Source organism: Trachinotus anak, unplaced genomic scaffold (genome assembly GCF_046630095.1).
Source record: "Trachinotus anak isolate AG129_WGS33_773 ecotype Australia unplaced genomic scaffold, CSIRO_AGI_Tana_v1 ptg000013l, whole genome shotgun sequence".
In the NCBI taxonomy this organism is placed as follows: Eukaryota; Metazoa; Chordata; class Actinopteri; order Carangiformes; family Carangidae; genus Trachinotus; species Trachinotus anak.
In genome coordinates, this window is record NW_027273864.1 from 22773037 (window position 1) to 22791101 (window position 18065).

The 18065-nt window shown below is 40.9% G+C and overlaps 3 protein-coding genes and 1 long non-coding RNA gene across 6 annotated transcripts; 1 reads left to right on the plus strand and 3 right to left on the minus strand.

The window, feature by feature from the left end:
* Window positions 1-332: 332 nt before the first annotated feature.
* nat8l2 (N-acetyltransferase 8-like 2) lies at window positions 333-4423 on the minus strand. 2 transcript variants are annotated; one of them, XM_071494604.1, is made up of 2 exons: window positions 4132-4423; window positions 333-1746 (listed from the first exon to the last, which is right to left on the minus strand). In XM_071494604.1, the coding sequence occupies exons 1-2, from the start codon at window positions 4324-4326 to the stop codon at window positions 1063-1065; spliced, it is 879 nt and encodes a 292-aa protein (XP_071350705.1). In that variant the 5' UTR covers window positions 4327-4423; the 3' UTR covers window positions 333-1062. The 2 variants fall into 2 exon arrangements, with proteins under 2 accessions (XP_071350705.1, XP_071350706.1); XM_071494605.1 differs by lacking the exon at window positions 4132-4423 and adding an exon at window positions 3982-4122.
* On the plus strand, window positions 4186-8819 carry LOC139630841 (uncharacterized). Of its 2 annotated transcripts, XR_011693230.1 has the most exons (5): window positions 4186-4423; window positions 5678-5806; window positions 5940-6132; window positions 6216-6332; window positions 6608-8819. It is a non-coding gene; the product is annotated as an uncharacterized lncRNA (long non-coding RNA). The 2 variants fall into 2 exon arrangements; XR_011693229.1 differs by having other exon boundaries at window positions 6216-8819.
* A 416-nt stretch (window positions 8820-9235) lies between these two features.
* On the minus strand, window positions 9236-10609 carry LOC139630838 (adenosine receptor A1-like). The gene is made up of 2 exons (XM_071494602.1): window positions 10197-10609; window positions 9236-9890 (listed from the first exon to the last, which is right to left on the minus strand). Exons 1-2 carry the CDS (start codon window positions 10523-10525, stop codon window positions 9236-9238), a joined length of 984 nt encoding a protein of 327 aa, XP_071350703.1. The 5' UTR covers window positions 10526-10609.
* Window positions 10610-15537: 4928 nt separating this feature from the next.
* LOC139630839 (adenosine receptor A1-like) lies at window positions 15538-17417 on the minus strand. Its single transcript, XM_071494603.1, has 2 exons — window positions 17071-17417; window positions 15538-16764 (listed from the first exon to the last, which is right to left on the minus strand). The coding sequence occupies exons 1-2, from the start codon at window positions 17397-17399 to the stop codon at window positions 16191-16193; spliced, it is 903 nt and encodes a 300-aa protein (XP_071350704.1). The 5' UTR covers window positions 17400-17417; the 3' UTR covers window positions 15538-16190.
* Window positions 17418-18065: the final 648 nt, after the last annotated feature.

Here is an 18065-nt window from a genome sequence, read left to right on the forward strand (position 1 = left end):
TGCTGACCTCAGCCACATCCTCATGTTGCTGTCCCACACTTAAAGTTATATTAGAAATAAAAGTAAAAATATAACAAAACTAAAATGCCACCAAGACTCAGTATGATATTGTGGTTCTGCAGCCTCTGCATAATGTCCCAGTGAGCTGTGAAACATAAAAAGACAACGTTTGTCCCGTCAAGTTCACCGTTAGGACAGCTGCAATCTGTTCGCACCACTTGCATCAATGATACAGCGTCATCTGTCGCTGGTCAGTGGTGGGGGAAATATTGAGATCATTTTCTTGAATAGGCTATCAACACCATGTGAAAACATCCCAAGGACAAGTAAAATCTTTCATCCAAAATTCTTATGAAGTAGAGGTCCAAAAACATTATCAGCAAAATGTACAAGGATCAAGTAAAAGTACACAGTAGTCGATTGTTATTATTGATACATTACAGTGTCCAGGGTCATGGCTTAGCTGATTTGAACTACTTTGTGCTGTTGATTGAAACCATGTTACAAGACGATCATGTATTTTGTGTGTAAAATTTGAATCTGCAAAGTAACCAGCAACTGTAGCTAAATGTAATGGAATTATTTGAGTAAATGTACTTTAGTTACTTTCCTTTGATACTTACTAGAATATTTACATATATATTACAGATACTTTGAATGACTCATGTGCTGTAAATATTGTGAATGCAGTACTGTAGAAACCATTGATTTGCACACAGAAAAGCCCTTCAGCATTACTTAGACAATTGGTGCCCTCTACTGTTTATAATTTACAATCCACAGCCCTGTCTGTATACTTTGTAACATCTATGCTATTTCTGTCATAACAAGTCAAAATGTCTGCTATGAAAAAGGCCTTTTTCAGCCCATGCTATAATGACCAATGACATTATATATCCATAGGCCACATTTTCTATAAATGGTATAACAATGCACTCACAATATATTGTGTCTAATTTGCCAGCGGGATGAGGGAAGCTTTTGAATGCGCAGTTAATTTAATGGTGATAAGAAATGAAGGTGTTTGTGGCAACACAGTAGCTGATCGGGGTTATTTCAGGCCTACAATTGTTTTTCCATTCTTAAAACGGTGACATTGGCCAGCGTCACAACCCACAGGGGAGCCTCTGTTTCGGTGTGTGAGAGAATGTGGCAGAACCCCAGTTTCTCGTACAGGGCCACAGCAGCTGTCTGGGTGGAGCTGGTCTCCAGCACCACCTTGGAGAAGCCTTGTTCCTTACAGAATTCAACCACAATCTGAGCCAACCTGAAGCCCAGGCCCACTCTTCTGCACAGAGGTGAGATGATCATTCTGAACAGTTCGCCGTACTTTTCTTTCCCACTTTGTTTGGCCATCACAGCCACCATACCCATGATCTGCACCCTCCCATCTACTTCAGCCTCAGCCACCCAGAAACAGTCATCCGGCCTGCTCAGATAGTTCCCAGGGATGTCCTGCATGTCTGTCCGGAGTCGCTCCCTGACGTAGCTGGCATATAGCTCATAGCAGGAGTAGTAGACAACGCCCACCCACACTCCTGGTATCACCACAGCCCCTATCAAAGAGCCGAGGAGGTAGCCAACAACACACAGCGCCAGGGTGATGGCGAGGTAGAGAGGCCTGGTCATGGCATTGTGAAAACAGGGACGGATGTGCTCCAGGATGCCGATGCTGAACAGAGTGAGCACTGTGTCCTTGTCTGCAGGACGGTACCGGCGGATAACCAGCTTCATGACCACGAGGGACTAGAGGGAAATCAGAAAAAAAAGGATTAAAGTTTGTTGCACTTAAGGTAAATCCATAAATATAAGCTTGTTAACGCTACAACTAATTATTTTCATTATCATTTTCTCTGATGATTTTTTTTCTCAATTAATCTTTTGTCTATGAAATCTTCAAAATTGATCCCGAGAGCTTGGGGTGGTCTCTACAAATTTCTTGTTTCCAACAATCAGTCATAAACCCAAAGAGTCAAAGATATTCAGTTTACTATCATATATGACAAAGAGAAGCAATAAATCCACATAATTGAGAAACTAGCACATCTGTCTATTTGTGTAATCACTGTTTAAGATGGCTGAAAACATGGCTGTATAAGTAACAATGTTTGATTAGGCATTAACAACTTAAAATATAGTTGTGGGGCTAAGCAATAATTCAATATAATTATTTATAGAATTCATATTTTGATGATACACAAATTAGTGATTCCAAGCAAATCCAATGTGCTGAATGCATTTAACTGTAATTAATCTAACACATTAAGTTATTGGAGTGTTCATTCGTTGAGGGAACCAGATGTTGCAGTAGAAAGTTACATGTGTGCTTATAGGATCTCAGATTTATTTGACTCTGAGGAAGACCAGTGTGGGTCAGCACGTGTTGGTCTTCTGTGGCCACCCTGATAAAGGCTTTTTGCACCTTTAGTTTTTTTTCCGTCTTGTGCTGGTATTTTTTCGACGCATGCATCAACAGAGTCTGGTTTTTGCCATTACCATCAGATCCAGGTAGCACTTCCTCCCTTGTTTTTAGAGCAAGTTTATATGTGGGAAAAGTTTTGGCTGGTGCTTTGAGCATTACCATAATTGTTATAATGATTATGCCACTTTGTACACCATAAATATAATGACATCAGAAACATTAACCTTTTACTATTGTGATACTCATTTCAACCATATCACACACTGTACAAAGTAGTTATATCGTGACCACGGCCATGATTAACTGCTCACCTGAATCCTCACACAGAGAACTGGGGGATACGGCAATGTTGAGAAAAAGAAATAAAGATTTAAAATTGAAGCGAGGTCATTGTAGCCTCACAAACTGTGTCCTTGATGTTTAACATGTAACATTTAATGAGTAACATCTGCAAATGGAAACAACTTCAGTGCATTAACGTGGCAGATGTTTGGAAAGGACTTTGTGCGCAGATAGTGGTCCAGTACAAGTAATAAGGGTCGAGCTGAAAACAAATATACTCATCTGAATGACAAAAAACATTATCTGCAACAATTTGACAATTTACAGCTTGTTTAAGTCAATTATCAAGATATCAAACATTTACAAGTTCCAGCTGGATAAACAAATCATCATTGTATAACTATCTGTTGCGCCTGTTTTGCTCCCTGCAGTGTCTCAGAGATCAAAGCCAAGACCAGGTCATCCATAAGCGATTTTCTGTCACATGATCATCTTTCAAATATTAACTATGGACACTGCAAGAAAACTGACAATCATTAGTTCTTTTACAGTGTTATAAACAATCTCCAGTCCCAGTCTGAACTGTCGCCACAGTACAGGGTTTCTGCAGGGTTCACCAAGTTAAAGATTTTTTTTAAGGCACACACTACCACACAGAATGCAGTTTAATACCTGTTTCATAGTCAAAAGGAGCAAAGAATGATACTACTTAAGAATATTTACCAAGTGCATGAATTTATTGATTTTGTCATAATTTTGTTCCCAATAATGTCATGTACCTGGATAAGCAGCAGAAAATGGATGAAAGGATTTACTAATTATTACCTGGAGCAGTAACACTGGTGATTTTCTAGTTTTTTTGTTTTGTTTAGTTTTTTTGTCAATGTTTACCTTTGTTGCATGTAACAGTTGAAAACGAGATATGTAATCACCATAGTTTAATCACCATTGAAAAGTAAGACGGTGAAATAACATCGTGAAATCAACAAAACTGAAACCTGATTCAACGTTGATTCAACCTCGGTGCATGGCTTTGATTCGACGTTGAATAAAAGTTGAAATGCAGGCTGGGACATTGATTCAAACCGGCAGCTATAAATAGTAACAGTGATATAAATAGTTGCTTAAAGACTTTGCTCAGACCAGCAGGTAACCCTGCAGCAGAAACCTGCCTGTAACACTGTCAGCTGGTAACACGGCTTGAACGCAGCACGGATGATTTCGTCTCGCAGCTACGTTATAATGTCGCATTATAAGGAAAACACGCGCTTTCTTACATTATCGAGGCAACTCGTAGAAAACGGTCCCTGCCGACGACCTGCACAGTCCACCTGTCGCGGCTGGAGTGAGCCACGGTGCATCTGTCTGAAAGTTCACTTCAGCGGGGAGACGTTCACAGAACCACGACCTGATCTGTAAAGACTTACCCTGTTATTTTTATGCAGGGTCGAAGTACAGGGGGGGGGAAGCAGTCGGAGATAGAGCCGCTGCAGAGTCTGTGCTGGGGAAACGGCAGTGAACACCCGTTGTCTGCAGTGACCACTACTATAACACACTGTGTTGTCCAGAAACCCCAGCCTCCATGATCTATGACACCGGATGCAGTTGGGTCTAAGGTTCATTCATTCACTGACACAGCCAGAAGGACTCGGTGGTGATCTGTTATAGGAAGGACTTAAACCAGTGATTTATTCATAAACACGCAGGATTATGCACAAGGTAACAATTGCAACATATTGCACCTGGAGTGGCCTGTTGAAAAGCAAGTTACCAGGTTGTGGGGGCAAATGTACTCAGCTCCTGCAGCAAACACACACACACACACACACACACACACACACACACACACTATTCAAACTATATGGTTGTCATGGTTTAATATTTGAGTACATGATATCCAAGAAAATGCATGTTTAAATTGTAGGAACATGTTTAAGTTGACTGAACATTGCAGACGCTTCAGCTCCAGAGCGGCGCTTGGGCCCCGTCACTAGAGGTCCCCACAGCCCCGCAGAGCAGAGGGCAGCCGGGCCCCTGTGAGCTGCTGAGGTCTGTGCCTGTTGATGAGCGATTTAAACGAGTCTAAAATGGGCAAATACAAACGTTTGTGTATTGCAAATGAAATATCAGTGTATAAGAGAAACCATGATTTTATGTTATTGCATAATAGTTGCTGTAAAAGCGATCAAAATGATTGTATTATAAGACCTGGTCTTATAATACATCCATGATATGTACCTTTAAAATTAAATAACCAAAATGGCACCTTGCAATCACGTGATCTGCATGATTCAACAAATAAAAACTCCTCAACTTTGGACTAAACTTTGGACGCTTTTTTTTTTTCCTGAGAAATTTGGTGTGAAGTTCAGAGGTCAAAGCAGACGTCTGTAAAACTGATAATTACAAACGTTTAGTTTTGTTCATTTTTTCAATTACTTAGGCAGAGGTCCAGCAGTTTGCAGATCAGGTCTGGGTTTAGGCTGGTTTTATTGTGAACGGTGTTACCTCACGGTTTCCACCACCTCCATAGCTGGTATGTAGTTTTGTCTGCAGGATGTTTCCAGTGAACTTTTGAGCTGAGCGAACAACATGGGATTCACAGTGCAGGTTATGTACGAGGAAACGGAGCTCAGTTTCTCTCTGTGTACTTCAACTCACTCTCTCTGTTTCAACAGCGTTGCCATCTTGCTCATGATTCTCGCCATAATAGTTTTGTGTGTGTGCTCCTATACCCGCGCTTTACATGATCTTGCGCTCTCTGAGTGACAAGCCAACAGGGGTGTGTACTCCCCAGAGTGAAGCTGATCTGCGTTAGTTAAGATTCAAGCAGACTTTTCTGGTTTGGTACATCCCTGAAAATGGAGTGTGATTTTTTTTCAGTTTTATCATATGATTTGTTTTCAGATCACTGAGGTGAAGAACAGATGGTCACTTTCTCCTCCATGTGTCTGTCTGTCTGTTTCTACCCAGCTGACAGAGGAGAAGTGCGTCTGCTATTCATCTCCCGCTCATGTCCACCGACCATCATGTTTGGCCACTGAGGTGGAATATCTCAACACTCTGCTGCAGAAGGAGATTGGCCAGTTAGGCCTTGGAAAGGTTTTTTTTTTTTTCATAATGATCAGCTAACTGAGTCTTGTCTTGTGAAAGTCTGAACCCACCTGTTGCTGCAGCGCGCTGATTTTTGAGACAGTAGGTTTGTGTGTTGAATATACTCTGGATCTCCCTGCAGGTCCACCTGGGGATGGTGCAGTACCATGAAGCGGTTTTGATTCTGTTAGAAGGATGAGCAGGGGGATCAGGATTCAGCCATGTTGCGCCTGGAGAGAGCAGCCCTGCGTGGGGAGCTGGAGGCTGTTGTTGCTTTGGAACAGTTGTGCTGTCTGCAGCTGCCTCATCACATACTGACGGACATGGAGCTGGAGGTACCATGCAGTATATATTTTGCATTTTATTCCTCGGCTGCACCCTTACCTCATGTATTCTGACATTTTTGTGCTGTTTGAAGCATAATGCAGGAAACAGGATGAAAGATTTCAAGTGTCTTCTACTTGCTGCCGAGGCTGGTGACATCTATTTATGAGTTTAGTGGCCAGAGCCTTTGATATGGGAGTCAGTCTGTCAGGTGAGGTTTCAAGCAGATGAAGTGTTTGAGTTAAAAAGGTGATGAGTCCTGATGAGTCCTGGTCCAATATTCATGATAATACTGGTTTTTAGGACAGGGTCAATTTGAAGCTGAAGCATTTTTAGTGTTTCTGTTTTTGTTTGTTTTGTTAAATCTTACTTTTTTACCTTTTAAATTAACCTGAAAGCAGGATTGGGAAGAAACGATTTACTGGTACAACAGTGCATTGAACATAACAGACTCTAACGAGGGGGGGGGGGGTTGATGGGATGCAGGATTAGCCCCATTACCTGCCGGTGGCCAGAGTAGCAGAGATGTACCAAGAGGGAGGCTACAACCTCAGCGCAGACCCACAGAGAGCAGGCTCGACTCTACGCTGCCTCAACAGACCTCACTGTTCTGAATATACGACTATACAGATTATACTGCACTGACATCAGACTTTGACTGGGAGTGCAGTATTATCTCTGCCTCCATCCTCTCATATCCTCCCTCCCCGAAGATGATTTGTTTACAAAAGCAGCAGAAGTCGCCATGTTGGCCATGAAAGCCAGGTTGGTTAACCAGTTGAACATGAAAGTTGAAGAGGCCCGGGCGCTGATGGACGAGTAATTCTGGATACATCATATGTCTGTGTTCAGCCTTCCAGGATCAGCTTTTCATGTCAAAGTTTTTGTTCTTACTTCCTCTTTGTTAAGATGGTCCTCTTGACTCCTCCTTTCTTTCATTTTTCATTTTCCTCTTTTCATTCATGTCTGATTACATTCAGTTTTCCAAAACTTTTCATGCATTTTTCAAACCCTTCTACTCCTTCATACTTTCAAATCGAAAGTCAAAATGTTTTGAAACTTTCTTTTATTTTTGGTTGTATTTAACTTTTAAATCCTGTGCATAGTTTTTACACAGTGACAGTTCAAGTTTCAGAAATGTTTCTGGACCTTTCCAGATTTTTACATTAGTGTGTATGTGGTGGAATATTCACAGCTGGACTGAGTAACATAACGGGAAAAGAGAGGAGAAACTGTTCTGTTTAACTTGTCCTCATGGCCATAGACTTCGCTCTTCCATCATCATTTCTCTGTCAGAATCTAGGCCTCTGAGCGACAGGAGTATCCCACTGCCCCATTGGCTCCAATGTTAACTGAATACAGAGGAAAACAGGGAGAAGGACGTTTCTAAAATTGCTGCACCTCCCACATTTTTGATACCAAAGACCAATATTTCATACCCCTGCATTCAGCAAAAGATTCAACTGTATTATTTTAGAGGCTGCTGTTGAACTGCATTGCATTACATGTTTAGCCTACCCTCAATGATTTGAATGTGGTGGACAAAATAAAAGGAACACGTCTCAACATCATTCTTATTTATGATTAAACCAATGACATTTAAATGGTACTGCACTGGGGCCCAGTAGCTGTTAGGGGCCCATCACATTTACGGTTTTGAGTGATAGTCTTTGATACTTTTATTGTTCTTATTGAGATTTTCCAGAACTGCATGTTTAATGAAAACTAAATATTATTTCTACCTACCACTTTTAATTTGGTTAATTTTTACTCAAAAATGATGAAGTAAGGCCGGCTGAGAAATCCTAATCTGACCAGTGACCTTGCTTCTTGTGATTTCTGATAATTTGCAGTAGTGGATGTCAGTTTTTTTCTCAAGGTTTTAGCAAGAAGCAAGTTCTAGATGATTCATTTAGCAGCATAATGTTTAATAAGCCCAAACAAATAAGTGGCGCTCAAAACAGGGAGGATAGAAGAGAACAGGAGGAGTTTACCACTGAATTGACCGCATAAAGTTTTGAGACTCTTTTTGAATATTGTTTTATCCTCAACTGTATTTATGAAAATTTGATTATGCTATTATTTTGGAAGCATGTAGTGTTTGACGTCCTAGATGAAAACACAAAATTGAATTGTGAAATGTATGTTACTAATCTTTTAATATTATTGGTTACATTTCATATTTATAAATGAAAATTTAAAAATTATGTATTTTGAAGGGCACTGGGCTGCAAATGCTGCAGTATGTGGCAGCTGTACAGAAGTGAACAGAGACTTGTGAGAGTATTTATAGGTCAGTGTGTTGTTGTAGTCAGCCACAAGCGGAAAGTGGTTGATGATTATCTTTTAATGTAATACAGCCACCAACACTATTCTTATGTTTCAACAGATGTCCCAGATTAGCTGCTGTAAAGAAATATGACACATTTTGACAGATTATTGGAATTGTTGAACATGCATAGTTTGCTTTTGTTTTGAAAATAAGCTCATATCAGTACATATTAGATGTTTGAAATTAAGGTAAATGATCATGAATCAGTTGAAGTAATATTTTTTTCAATAATTTCTGGCTAAAACAACATCTGTACAAGCCGAGTTCAAATGAGTATTTTTATTTAAGTGGTAAAATGTGTGAGACATTCTCACTTCCTGAGAGACTCAAAACTACATCTTTAATAGAACACTTTTTGGGAAGTACATGTGTTTGCCATTTTACTAATAGCTGAAAATGTCAATCATCTTGTGCATTTAATATAGAAATAATACATTATACAGGTAGATATTTATAGTCTAGCTTAGCTCAAAGATGGACAGCAGGCAAAACTGAACACCAAACTGTTTATGGCACATAGGAAGTAAATACTTAAAATATGTCAAAAATGCAAATAGAGCCCTGCAGAATAAAAGTGTCACACTGCTAACCAAAGCTGTAAAAGTACAGTATGTCGGTTAAGAATTGATAAACTATCTTCAAATGATTTTCTTAAATAAAACATGAGACAGCTCAATAAAATACATACTGATGAGTCGAAGATAATGTTGTATTAATGTTTGTATCCAACAATGTGCCTGTGTAGTCATTATTCAAAGACAGGATTGTTAAGAAATGTGCTGTCACACATTTTTGGCCACACTGTTAATGTTACTGCAGAGATTGTTGTCTATCGTCTGGATTGTGTGAGATGCTTGAGTTTCTTCAGCACGTGCAATATACCGTCTCCAGATCTTCAGGCATGCAGTCCTGATCTTTTGTATTTTGAACGCGTACACAACAGGGTTCACAGCTGAGTTAGCATGAACAAGCAGGATGCCCACATGGAAAGCTATCTCTGGAACATCATTTGGCCCATTAAAGTAAACAATGCAGTTCATTATGTGGATAGGGAGCCAGCACAGTGCAAACAGGGCCAATACCAGGGACAGAGATCCTGCCAGCTGCTTCTCTTTCCTCAGGTAGTTCAGAGATTGTTGCTGGACACCGTTGCCTGGTTTCTCTCTAAGGTTCCCTCGTATGGTAAAGAATACAAAGCCGTACAATACAGTCATTACCAACAGAGGTGTCAAAGTGCAGAGAAAAAAGTTGAAGTAGACCAGGTATGACATGGGGATCACAGTCATAAACTGGCAGACGGTGGTAGAGTTGACTGAATTAGACAAGGTTTCATGGTTGTACCATCCAAGCATGGGGGCAAAGCTTAGTGGTATTGCAACAAACCAGCATCCTGCTACCACGAGCCATGAATGTCTCTGTGTCACAGTCCTTTTGTACCTACAGTGAAAAACAATAACTACTGTTATAATCAACAGTAACTTATGTATTTGTGCTTCTGACTGCACTGTTACAAAATAAATGATTTAAAGTAGTACAACCAAATCTGAATAAAAATGATATCATTTAGTGCAAACCACATAAATAGTGTGTTTAAATGTAAAACCTTTGATTATATGCCTTATTCATCATCCAAAACACCTCACACCACTTCAGGTATTCAGCATAGGATAAAACTGAATCCCTCACCTTATCAGTGCAACTTTACTTTATCTCAGTACGCATTAGTTGTCTGAATGATCTCACCTGAGAGGGATATACACCCGGAGGTAACGGTCCACTGCAATAGCCGTAAGACACAAAACTGAGACTAAGGTCAACAGGATGATCACACAGCAGATGAAGAGACAGCTGTGAAATGAAGTCTTCACTCGTCCATCCACCACCACAGCCAGCGGTATGGCTACACAGCCAACCATAAAGTCAGCAACAGCCAGAGAGACAATCAGGCAGAAGGTGGGCAGCTGAATGCTTTTACTGGTCCACAGAGCCAGAATAACCAAAAAATTACCCAAACAGCAGCTGACAGCAATGAGCACCTCCACCAACGTGTAGATAATTTCACCCACAACCATTGTGCCTCCTAACTGCCTAATGTTTGATGGTTACTGGTGTAGTATGTCTGAATGTCTGTGTCTGAATATCCACTTGAGGAAGTACTCGCAGTATGTAAATGGGGGGGGGGTTTGAGTCGCAAGAGAGGAAGCCGCAATCAAGTTTCATATATACATCAGAAAGAAACCCACTGAAAGTAGCTGGACTGGTGTAGTTCATGTTGTGTTTATGCAGATCAGGGGCTGCTCTGTGTTGGCCTCAGCAAAAATAAAGATTCATCAGACCAGATATTTTTGTGATTCTGACTGTTAATAACTGTTACTGAAATTTGGTACTTACTTTCCTGACCGAAAAACATACAAAAATTAATAAAGTAACTGGAAATGATACAACAGGTGCAATGTTGGATGTCAATCAAAGCAATTAAGCTGACTAAATTCCCAAACAGACATAAAATGTTCATAATGGCATAATCATAAAATGTACTGATCTATTTCTTACAGCTTTTGGGAGCTGTTTCACCATCATCCATAACTTATCTTATTTCATCTGTGAGGAGTGCCTCCATAATTTCTTTTGGGCATGGCATAGTGGAGAATAGTAGTTATGCCTCAAAAGCACACTCAAATATCGATCCCATTTAGTATGCATACTGTGTGTTTTGAATATGCCTCACTTTGTCACTTTTTCAGTATGAACACACTCAAAACCTCCTTAGAATCAGTGGAAGTATCAATTTGGGAAATTAGAGATTAGTCTTGCTTGAAGAAATTTGGAAGAACTGACCGTGAGAGTGAACACACCATGCTCTTTCGTGAATCAGATCCTCACTTCTTTTCCTCCAGTTTGGGAACTGCAATGCCTGCATGCCAATGTGTTTGTTATCAGAATCAGAATCAGTTTTATTGCCAAGTATGTTTCCACATACAAGGAATTTGTGCTGGTGATTGGTGCAATTGGGGATCAGGGGGATCAGTGACAGTGGGGCTCTCTAGCCTTGTTGATAAGGCTGATAGCAGACGGGAAGAAGCTGTTCTTGTGGCGAGAGGTTTTGGTCCTGAAGGACCGCTGCCTCCTGCCAGAGGGGAGTGTCTCAAAGAGTTTGTGTCCAGGGCGGGAGGAGTCAGCTACGATCTTCCCTGCACGCCTCAGAGTCCTTGAGGCGTACAGGTCCTGGAGGGATGGAAGATTGCAGCCAATCACCTTCTCAGCAGAGTGGATGATACGCTGCAGTCTGTTATTGTCCCTCTCCGTGGCAGCAGCGTACCAGATGGTGATGGAGGAGGTGAGGATGGACTCAATGATGGAGGTGTAGAAGTTCACCATCATAGTCCTTGGCAGGTTGAACTTCTTCAGCTGCCTCAGGAAATACATCCTCTGCTGAGCTTTCTTGATGAGGGAGCTGATGTTTAGCTCCCACTTGAGATCCTCTGTGATGGTGGTTCCCAAGAAGCGGAAATGCTCCACAGTGGCCACGGGGGAGTCGCACAGGGTGATGGGGGTGGGTGGGGCTGGGTTTTTCCTGAAGTCCACTATCACCTCCACTGTCTTCAGAGCGTTTAGCTCTAGGTTGTTCTGCCTGCACCAGGTCACCAGATGGTCAGTCTCCCACCTGTAGGCAGACTCATCGCCATCAGAGATGAGTCCAATGAGAGTGGTGTCGTCTGCAAACTTCAGGAGCTTGACAGACTGATGGCTGGAGGTGCAGGTGTTGGTGTACAGGGAGAAGAGCAGAGGAGAAAGAACGCAGCCTTGCGGGGATCCAGTGCTGATGGTCTGGGAGTCAGACACGTGCTTTCCTAGCTTCACGTGCTGCCTCCTGTCAGACAGGAAGTCGGTGATACACCTGCAGGTGGAGTCAGGCACGCTCAGCTGGGAGAGCTTGTCCTGCAGCAGAGCCGGGATGATGGTGTTGAAGGCAGAGCTGAAGTCCACAAACAGGATCCTGGCATAGGTCCCTGAGGAGTCCAGGTGCTGGAGAATGAAGTGGAGAGCCATGTTGACGGCGTCATCTACAGACCTGTTGGCTCTGTAGGCGAACTGCAGGGGGTCCAGGAGTGGGTCAGTGATGGATTTGAGATGGGACAGGACAAGGCGCTCAAATGATTTCATGACCACAGAGGTCAGGGCAACGGGTCTGTTGTCATTTAGTCCTGTGGGCCTTGGTTTTTTGGGGACAGGGATGATGGTGGAGGATTTGAAGCAGGCTGGCACGTGGCAGGTCTCCAGTGAGGTGTTGAAGATGTCCGTGAACACTGGAGACAGCTGATCAGCACAGTGCTTCAGGGATGATGGAGAGACAGAGTCAGGACCGGCTGCTTTGCGGGGGTTCTGCTTCTTAAAAAGCCTGTTGACATCTCTCTCCAGGATAGAGAGAGACGTTCCTTTGTTAGGGGAGGAGGAGGGGGGTTCTGATGTGGCTAGTTGTTGAGGTGCCAGGGCCCCTGCTAGGGCCCCTGCTAAAGTAAAGGGAGGAGAAGCTTGTGGTCTGGAGGTTGCATGGGTTGGCCTGTCCCATTGTCTTTCAAAGCAGCAGTAGAACTCATTCAGATAGTTATGTAAACATAGCTGGAAATGCAAACATTCAGGGTTCACATTCGGCATCGTGGGTGATGTATTCTCTCAGAGAGTCGACAGGAGGAGACAGAGAGGCATCACAGACATGATGAAAACGTAGTGTGTTGCTGTTGTTGTGCTGACTCTCACCTCAGTGTGCAAGCCTGTCTCCTGTGGACTATGTGGTACTCAGGGTGCCATCCTAATGGGAGCAGCTCTGTCCTGCTCTTTATTAGATTTGGGTGACTTTACTAGAGATACAGCATTAGGTCTGCCACACAAATTGATATAGTCCCCATCTCAAAGGCCCTTCCTCATGTAACGTTAACATGGAGTTTTAGTTGCATCCTATATTGTAGCCGAGTGCATTTTTAAGAGCCCTGTTACTGAGTTTAAAAAGGAGTCAGCTGAAACACTGAAGAGTCAGCCAGAAACAATGTTTCCAACCAACTCATAGAGCCCACATTAGCTCAAGCAACAGTTGCTTGGCTGAAATGGGGAGCCAGGCTTTTCTTCCTCAGTCTGAAATAGTTTAATCATTGCTTCAAAAATGACTAAGAATTGTGAGATGTATATAAGCCCCCACTTGCAATGTAAATCTATATGTGTAATGCAAGAACAGAAACCTTAAGGTGCAGCACTGTGACAAGGGGGTCCAGGCTTAGCAAGCAGTCAGCTATGACACTACATCAGCTCAGTGGATCAACATTTGACAAAATGCACTTTCTTAATGTCTGTTTTCAGCGGGCATTGATCAACTTCTTCTTTGCTTCAAAGTCAATTAAGTATGTAATTCGTACAAAACTCTAAATTGGGAAAGGTGTTTGCCTCCATAAACCCTTAAAAGGTTGAGCAGCAGCTCTTTGTTAAGATGGTCCTCTTGACTCCTCTTTTCTTTCATGTCATGTGTCTGATTACATTCAGTTTTCCAAAACTTTTCATGCATTTTTCAAACCCTTCTACTCCTTCATACTTTCAAATCGAAAGTCAAAATGTTTTGAAACTTTCTTTTATTTTTGGTTGTATTTAACTTTTAAATCCCGTGCATAGTTTTTACACAGTGACAGTTCAAGTTTCATAAATGTTTCTGGACCTTTCCAGATTTTTACATTAGTGTGTATGTGGTGGAATATTCACAGCTGGACTGAGTAACATAACGGGAAAAGAGAGGAGAAACTGTTCTGTTTAACTTGTCCTCATGGCCATAGACTTCACTCTTCCATCATCATTTCTCTGTCAGAATCTAGGCCTCTGAGCGACAGGAGTATCCCACTGCCCCATTGGCTCCAATGTTAACTGAATACAGAGGAAAACAGGGAGAAGGACGTTTCTAAAATTGCTGCACCTCCCACATTTTTGATACCAAAGACCAATATTTCATACCCCTGCATTCAGCAAAAGATTCAACTGTATTATTTTAGAGGCTGCTGTTGAACTGCATTGCATTACATGTTTAGCCTACCCTCAATGATTTGAATGTGGTGGACAAATTAAACACATCTCAACATCATTCTTATTTATGATTAAATCAATGACATTTAAATGGTACTGCACTGGGGCCCAGTAGCCGTTAGGGTCCCATCACATTTACGGTTTTGAGTGATAGTCTGATACTTTTATTGTTTTTATTGAGATTTTCCAAAACTGCATGTTTAATGAAAAATTTATATTATTTCTACCTACCACTTTTAATTTGGTTAATTTCTACTCAAAAATGATGAAGTAAGGCCGGCTGAGAAATCCTAATCTGACCAGTGACCTTGCTTCTTGTGATTTCTGATAATTTGCAGTAGTGGATGTCAGTTTTTTTCTCACGGTTTTAGCAAGAAGCAAGTTCTAGATGATTCATTTAACAGCATAATGTTTAATAAGCCCAAACAAATAAGTGGCGCTCAAAACAGGGAGGATAGAAGAGAACAGGAGGAGTTTACCACTGAATTGACCACATAAAGTTTTGAGACTCTTTTTGAATATTGTTTTATCCTCAACTGTATTTATGAAAATTTGATTATGCTATTATTTTGGAAGCATGTAGTGTTTGACGTCCTAGATGAAAACACAAAATTGAATTGTGAAATGTATGTTACTAATCTTTTAATATTATTTGTTACATTTCATATTCATAAATGAAAATTTAAAAATTATGTATTTTGAAGGTCATTGGTCTGCAAATGCTGCAGTATGTGGCAGCTGTACAGAAGTGAACAGAGACTTGTGAGAGTATTTATAGGTCAGTGTGTTGTTGTAGTCAGCCACAAGCGGAAAGTGGTTGATGATTATCTTTCAATGTAATACAGCCACCAACACTATTCTTATGTTTCAACAGATGTCCCAGATTAGCTGCTGTAAAGAAATGTGACACATTTTGACAGATTATTGGAATTGTTGAACATGCATAGTTTGCTTTTGTTTTGAAAATAAGCTCATATCAGCACATATTAGATGTTTGAAATTAAGGTAAATGATCATGAATCAGTTGAAGTAATATTTTTTTCAATAATTTCTGGCTAAAACAACATCTGTACAAGCCGAGTTCAAATGAGTATTTTTATTTAAGTGGTAAAATGTGTGAGACATTCTCACTTCCTGAGAGACTCAAAACTACATCTTTAATAGAACACTTTTTGGAAAGTACATGTGTTTGCCATTTTACTTTCTAGCTGAAAATGTCAATCATCTTGTGCATTTAATATAGAAATAATACATTATACAGGTAGATATTTATAGTCTAGCGTAGCTCAAAGATGGACAGCAGGCAAAACTGAACACCAAACTGTTTATGGCACATAGGAAGTAAATACTTATATATGTCAAAAATGCAAATAGAGCCCTGCAGAATAAAAGTGTCACACTGCTAACCAAAGCTGTAAAAGTACAGTATGTCGGTTAAGAATTGATAAACTATCTTCAAATGATTTTCTTAAATAAAACATGAGACAGCTCAATAAAATACATACTGATGAGTCGAAGATAATATTGTATTAATGTTTGTATTCAACAATGTGCCTGTATAGTCATTATTCAAAGACAGGATTGTTAAGAAATGTGCTGTCACACATTTTTGGCCACACTGTTAATGTTACTGCAGAGATTGTTGTCTATCGTCTGGCTTGTGTGAGATGCTTGAGTTTATTCAGCACGTGCAATATACCGTCTCCAGATCTTCAGGCATGCAGTCCTGATCTTTTGTATTTTGAACGCGTACACAACAGGGTTCACAGCTGAGTTAGCATGAACAAGCAGGATGCCCACATAGAAAGCTATCTCTGGAACATTTGTCCCATTAAAGTAAACAATGCAGATCATTATGTGGATAGGGAACCAGCACAGTGCAAACAGGGCCAATACCAGGGACAGAGATCCTGCCAGCTGCTTCTCTTTCCTCAGGTAGTTCAGAGATTGTTGCTGGACACCGTTGCCTGGTTTCTCTCTAAGGTTCCCTCGTATGGTAAAGAATACAAAGCCGTACAATACAGTCATTACCAACAGAGGTGTCAAAGTGCAGAGAAAAAAGCTGAAGTAGACCAGGTATGACATGGGGATCACAGTTATAAACTGGCAGACGATGGTAGAGTTGACTGAATTAGACAAGGTTTCGTGGTTGTACCATCCAAGCATGGGAATAAAGCTTAATAGTATTGCAACAAACCAGCATCCTGCTACCACGAGCCATGAATGTCTCTGTGTCACAGTCCTTTTGTACCTACAGAGAAAAACAATAACTACTGTTATAATCAACAGTAACTTATGTATTTGTGCTTCTGACTGCACTGTTACAAAATAAATGATTTAAAATAGTACAACCAAATCTGAATAAAAATGATATCATTTAGTGCAAACCACATAAATAGTGTGTTTAAATGTAAAACCTTTGATTATATGCCTTATTTATCATCCAAAACACCTCACACCACTTCAGGTATTGAGCATAGGATAAAACCGAATCCCTCACCTTATCAGTGCAACTTTACTTTATCTCAGTAAGCATTAGTTGTCTGAATGATCTCACCTGAGAGGGATATACACCCGGAGGTAACGGTCCACTGCAATAGCCGTAAGACACAAAACTGAGACTAAGGTCAACAGGATGACCACACAGCAGATGAAGAGACAGCTGTGAAATGAAGTCTTCACTCGTCCGTTCACCACCACAGCCAGCGGTATGGCTACACAGCCTACCATAAAGTCAGCAACAGCCAGAGAGACAATCAGGCAGAAGGTGGGCAGCTGAATGCTTTTACTGGTCCACAGAGCCAGAATAACCAAAAAATTACCCAAACAGCAGCTGACAGCAATGAGCACCTCCACCAACGTGTAGATAATTTCACCCACAACCATTGTGCCTCCTAACTGCCTAATGTTTGATGGTTACTGGTGTAGTATGTCTGAATGTCTGTGTCTGAATATCCACTTGAGGAAGTACTCGCAGTATGTAAATGGGGGGGGGGTTTGAGTCGCAAGAGAGGAAGCCGCAATCAAGTTTCATATATACATCAGAAAGAAACCCACTGAAAGTAGCTGGACTGGTGTAGTTCATGTTGTGTTTATGCAGATCAGGGGCTGCTCTGTGTTGGCCTCAGCAAAAATAAAGATTCATCAGACCAGATATTTTTGTGATTCTGACTGTTAATAACTGTTACTGAAATTTGGTACTTACTTTCCTGACCGAAAAACATACAAAAATTAATAAAGTAACTGGAAATGATACAACAGGTGCAATGTTGGATGTCAATCAAAGCAATTAAGCTGACTAAATTCCCAAACAGACATAAAATGTTCATAATGGCATAATCATAAAATGTACTGATCTATTTCTTACAGCTTTTGGGAGCTGTTTCACCATCATCCATAACTTATCTTATTTCATCTGTGAGGAGTGCCTCCATAATTTCTTTTGGGCATGGCATAGTGGAGAATAGTAGTTATGCCTCAAAAGCACACTCAAATATCGATCCCATTTAGTATGCATACTGTGTGTTTTGAATATGCCTCACTTTGTCACTT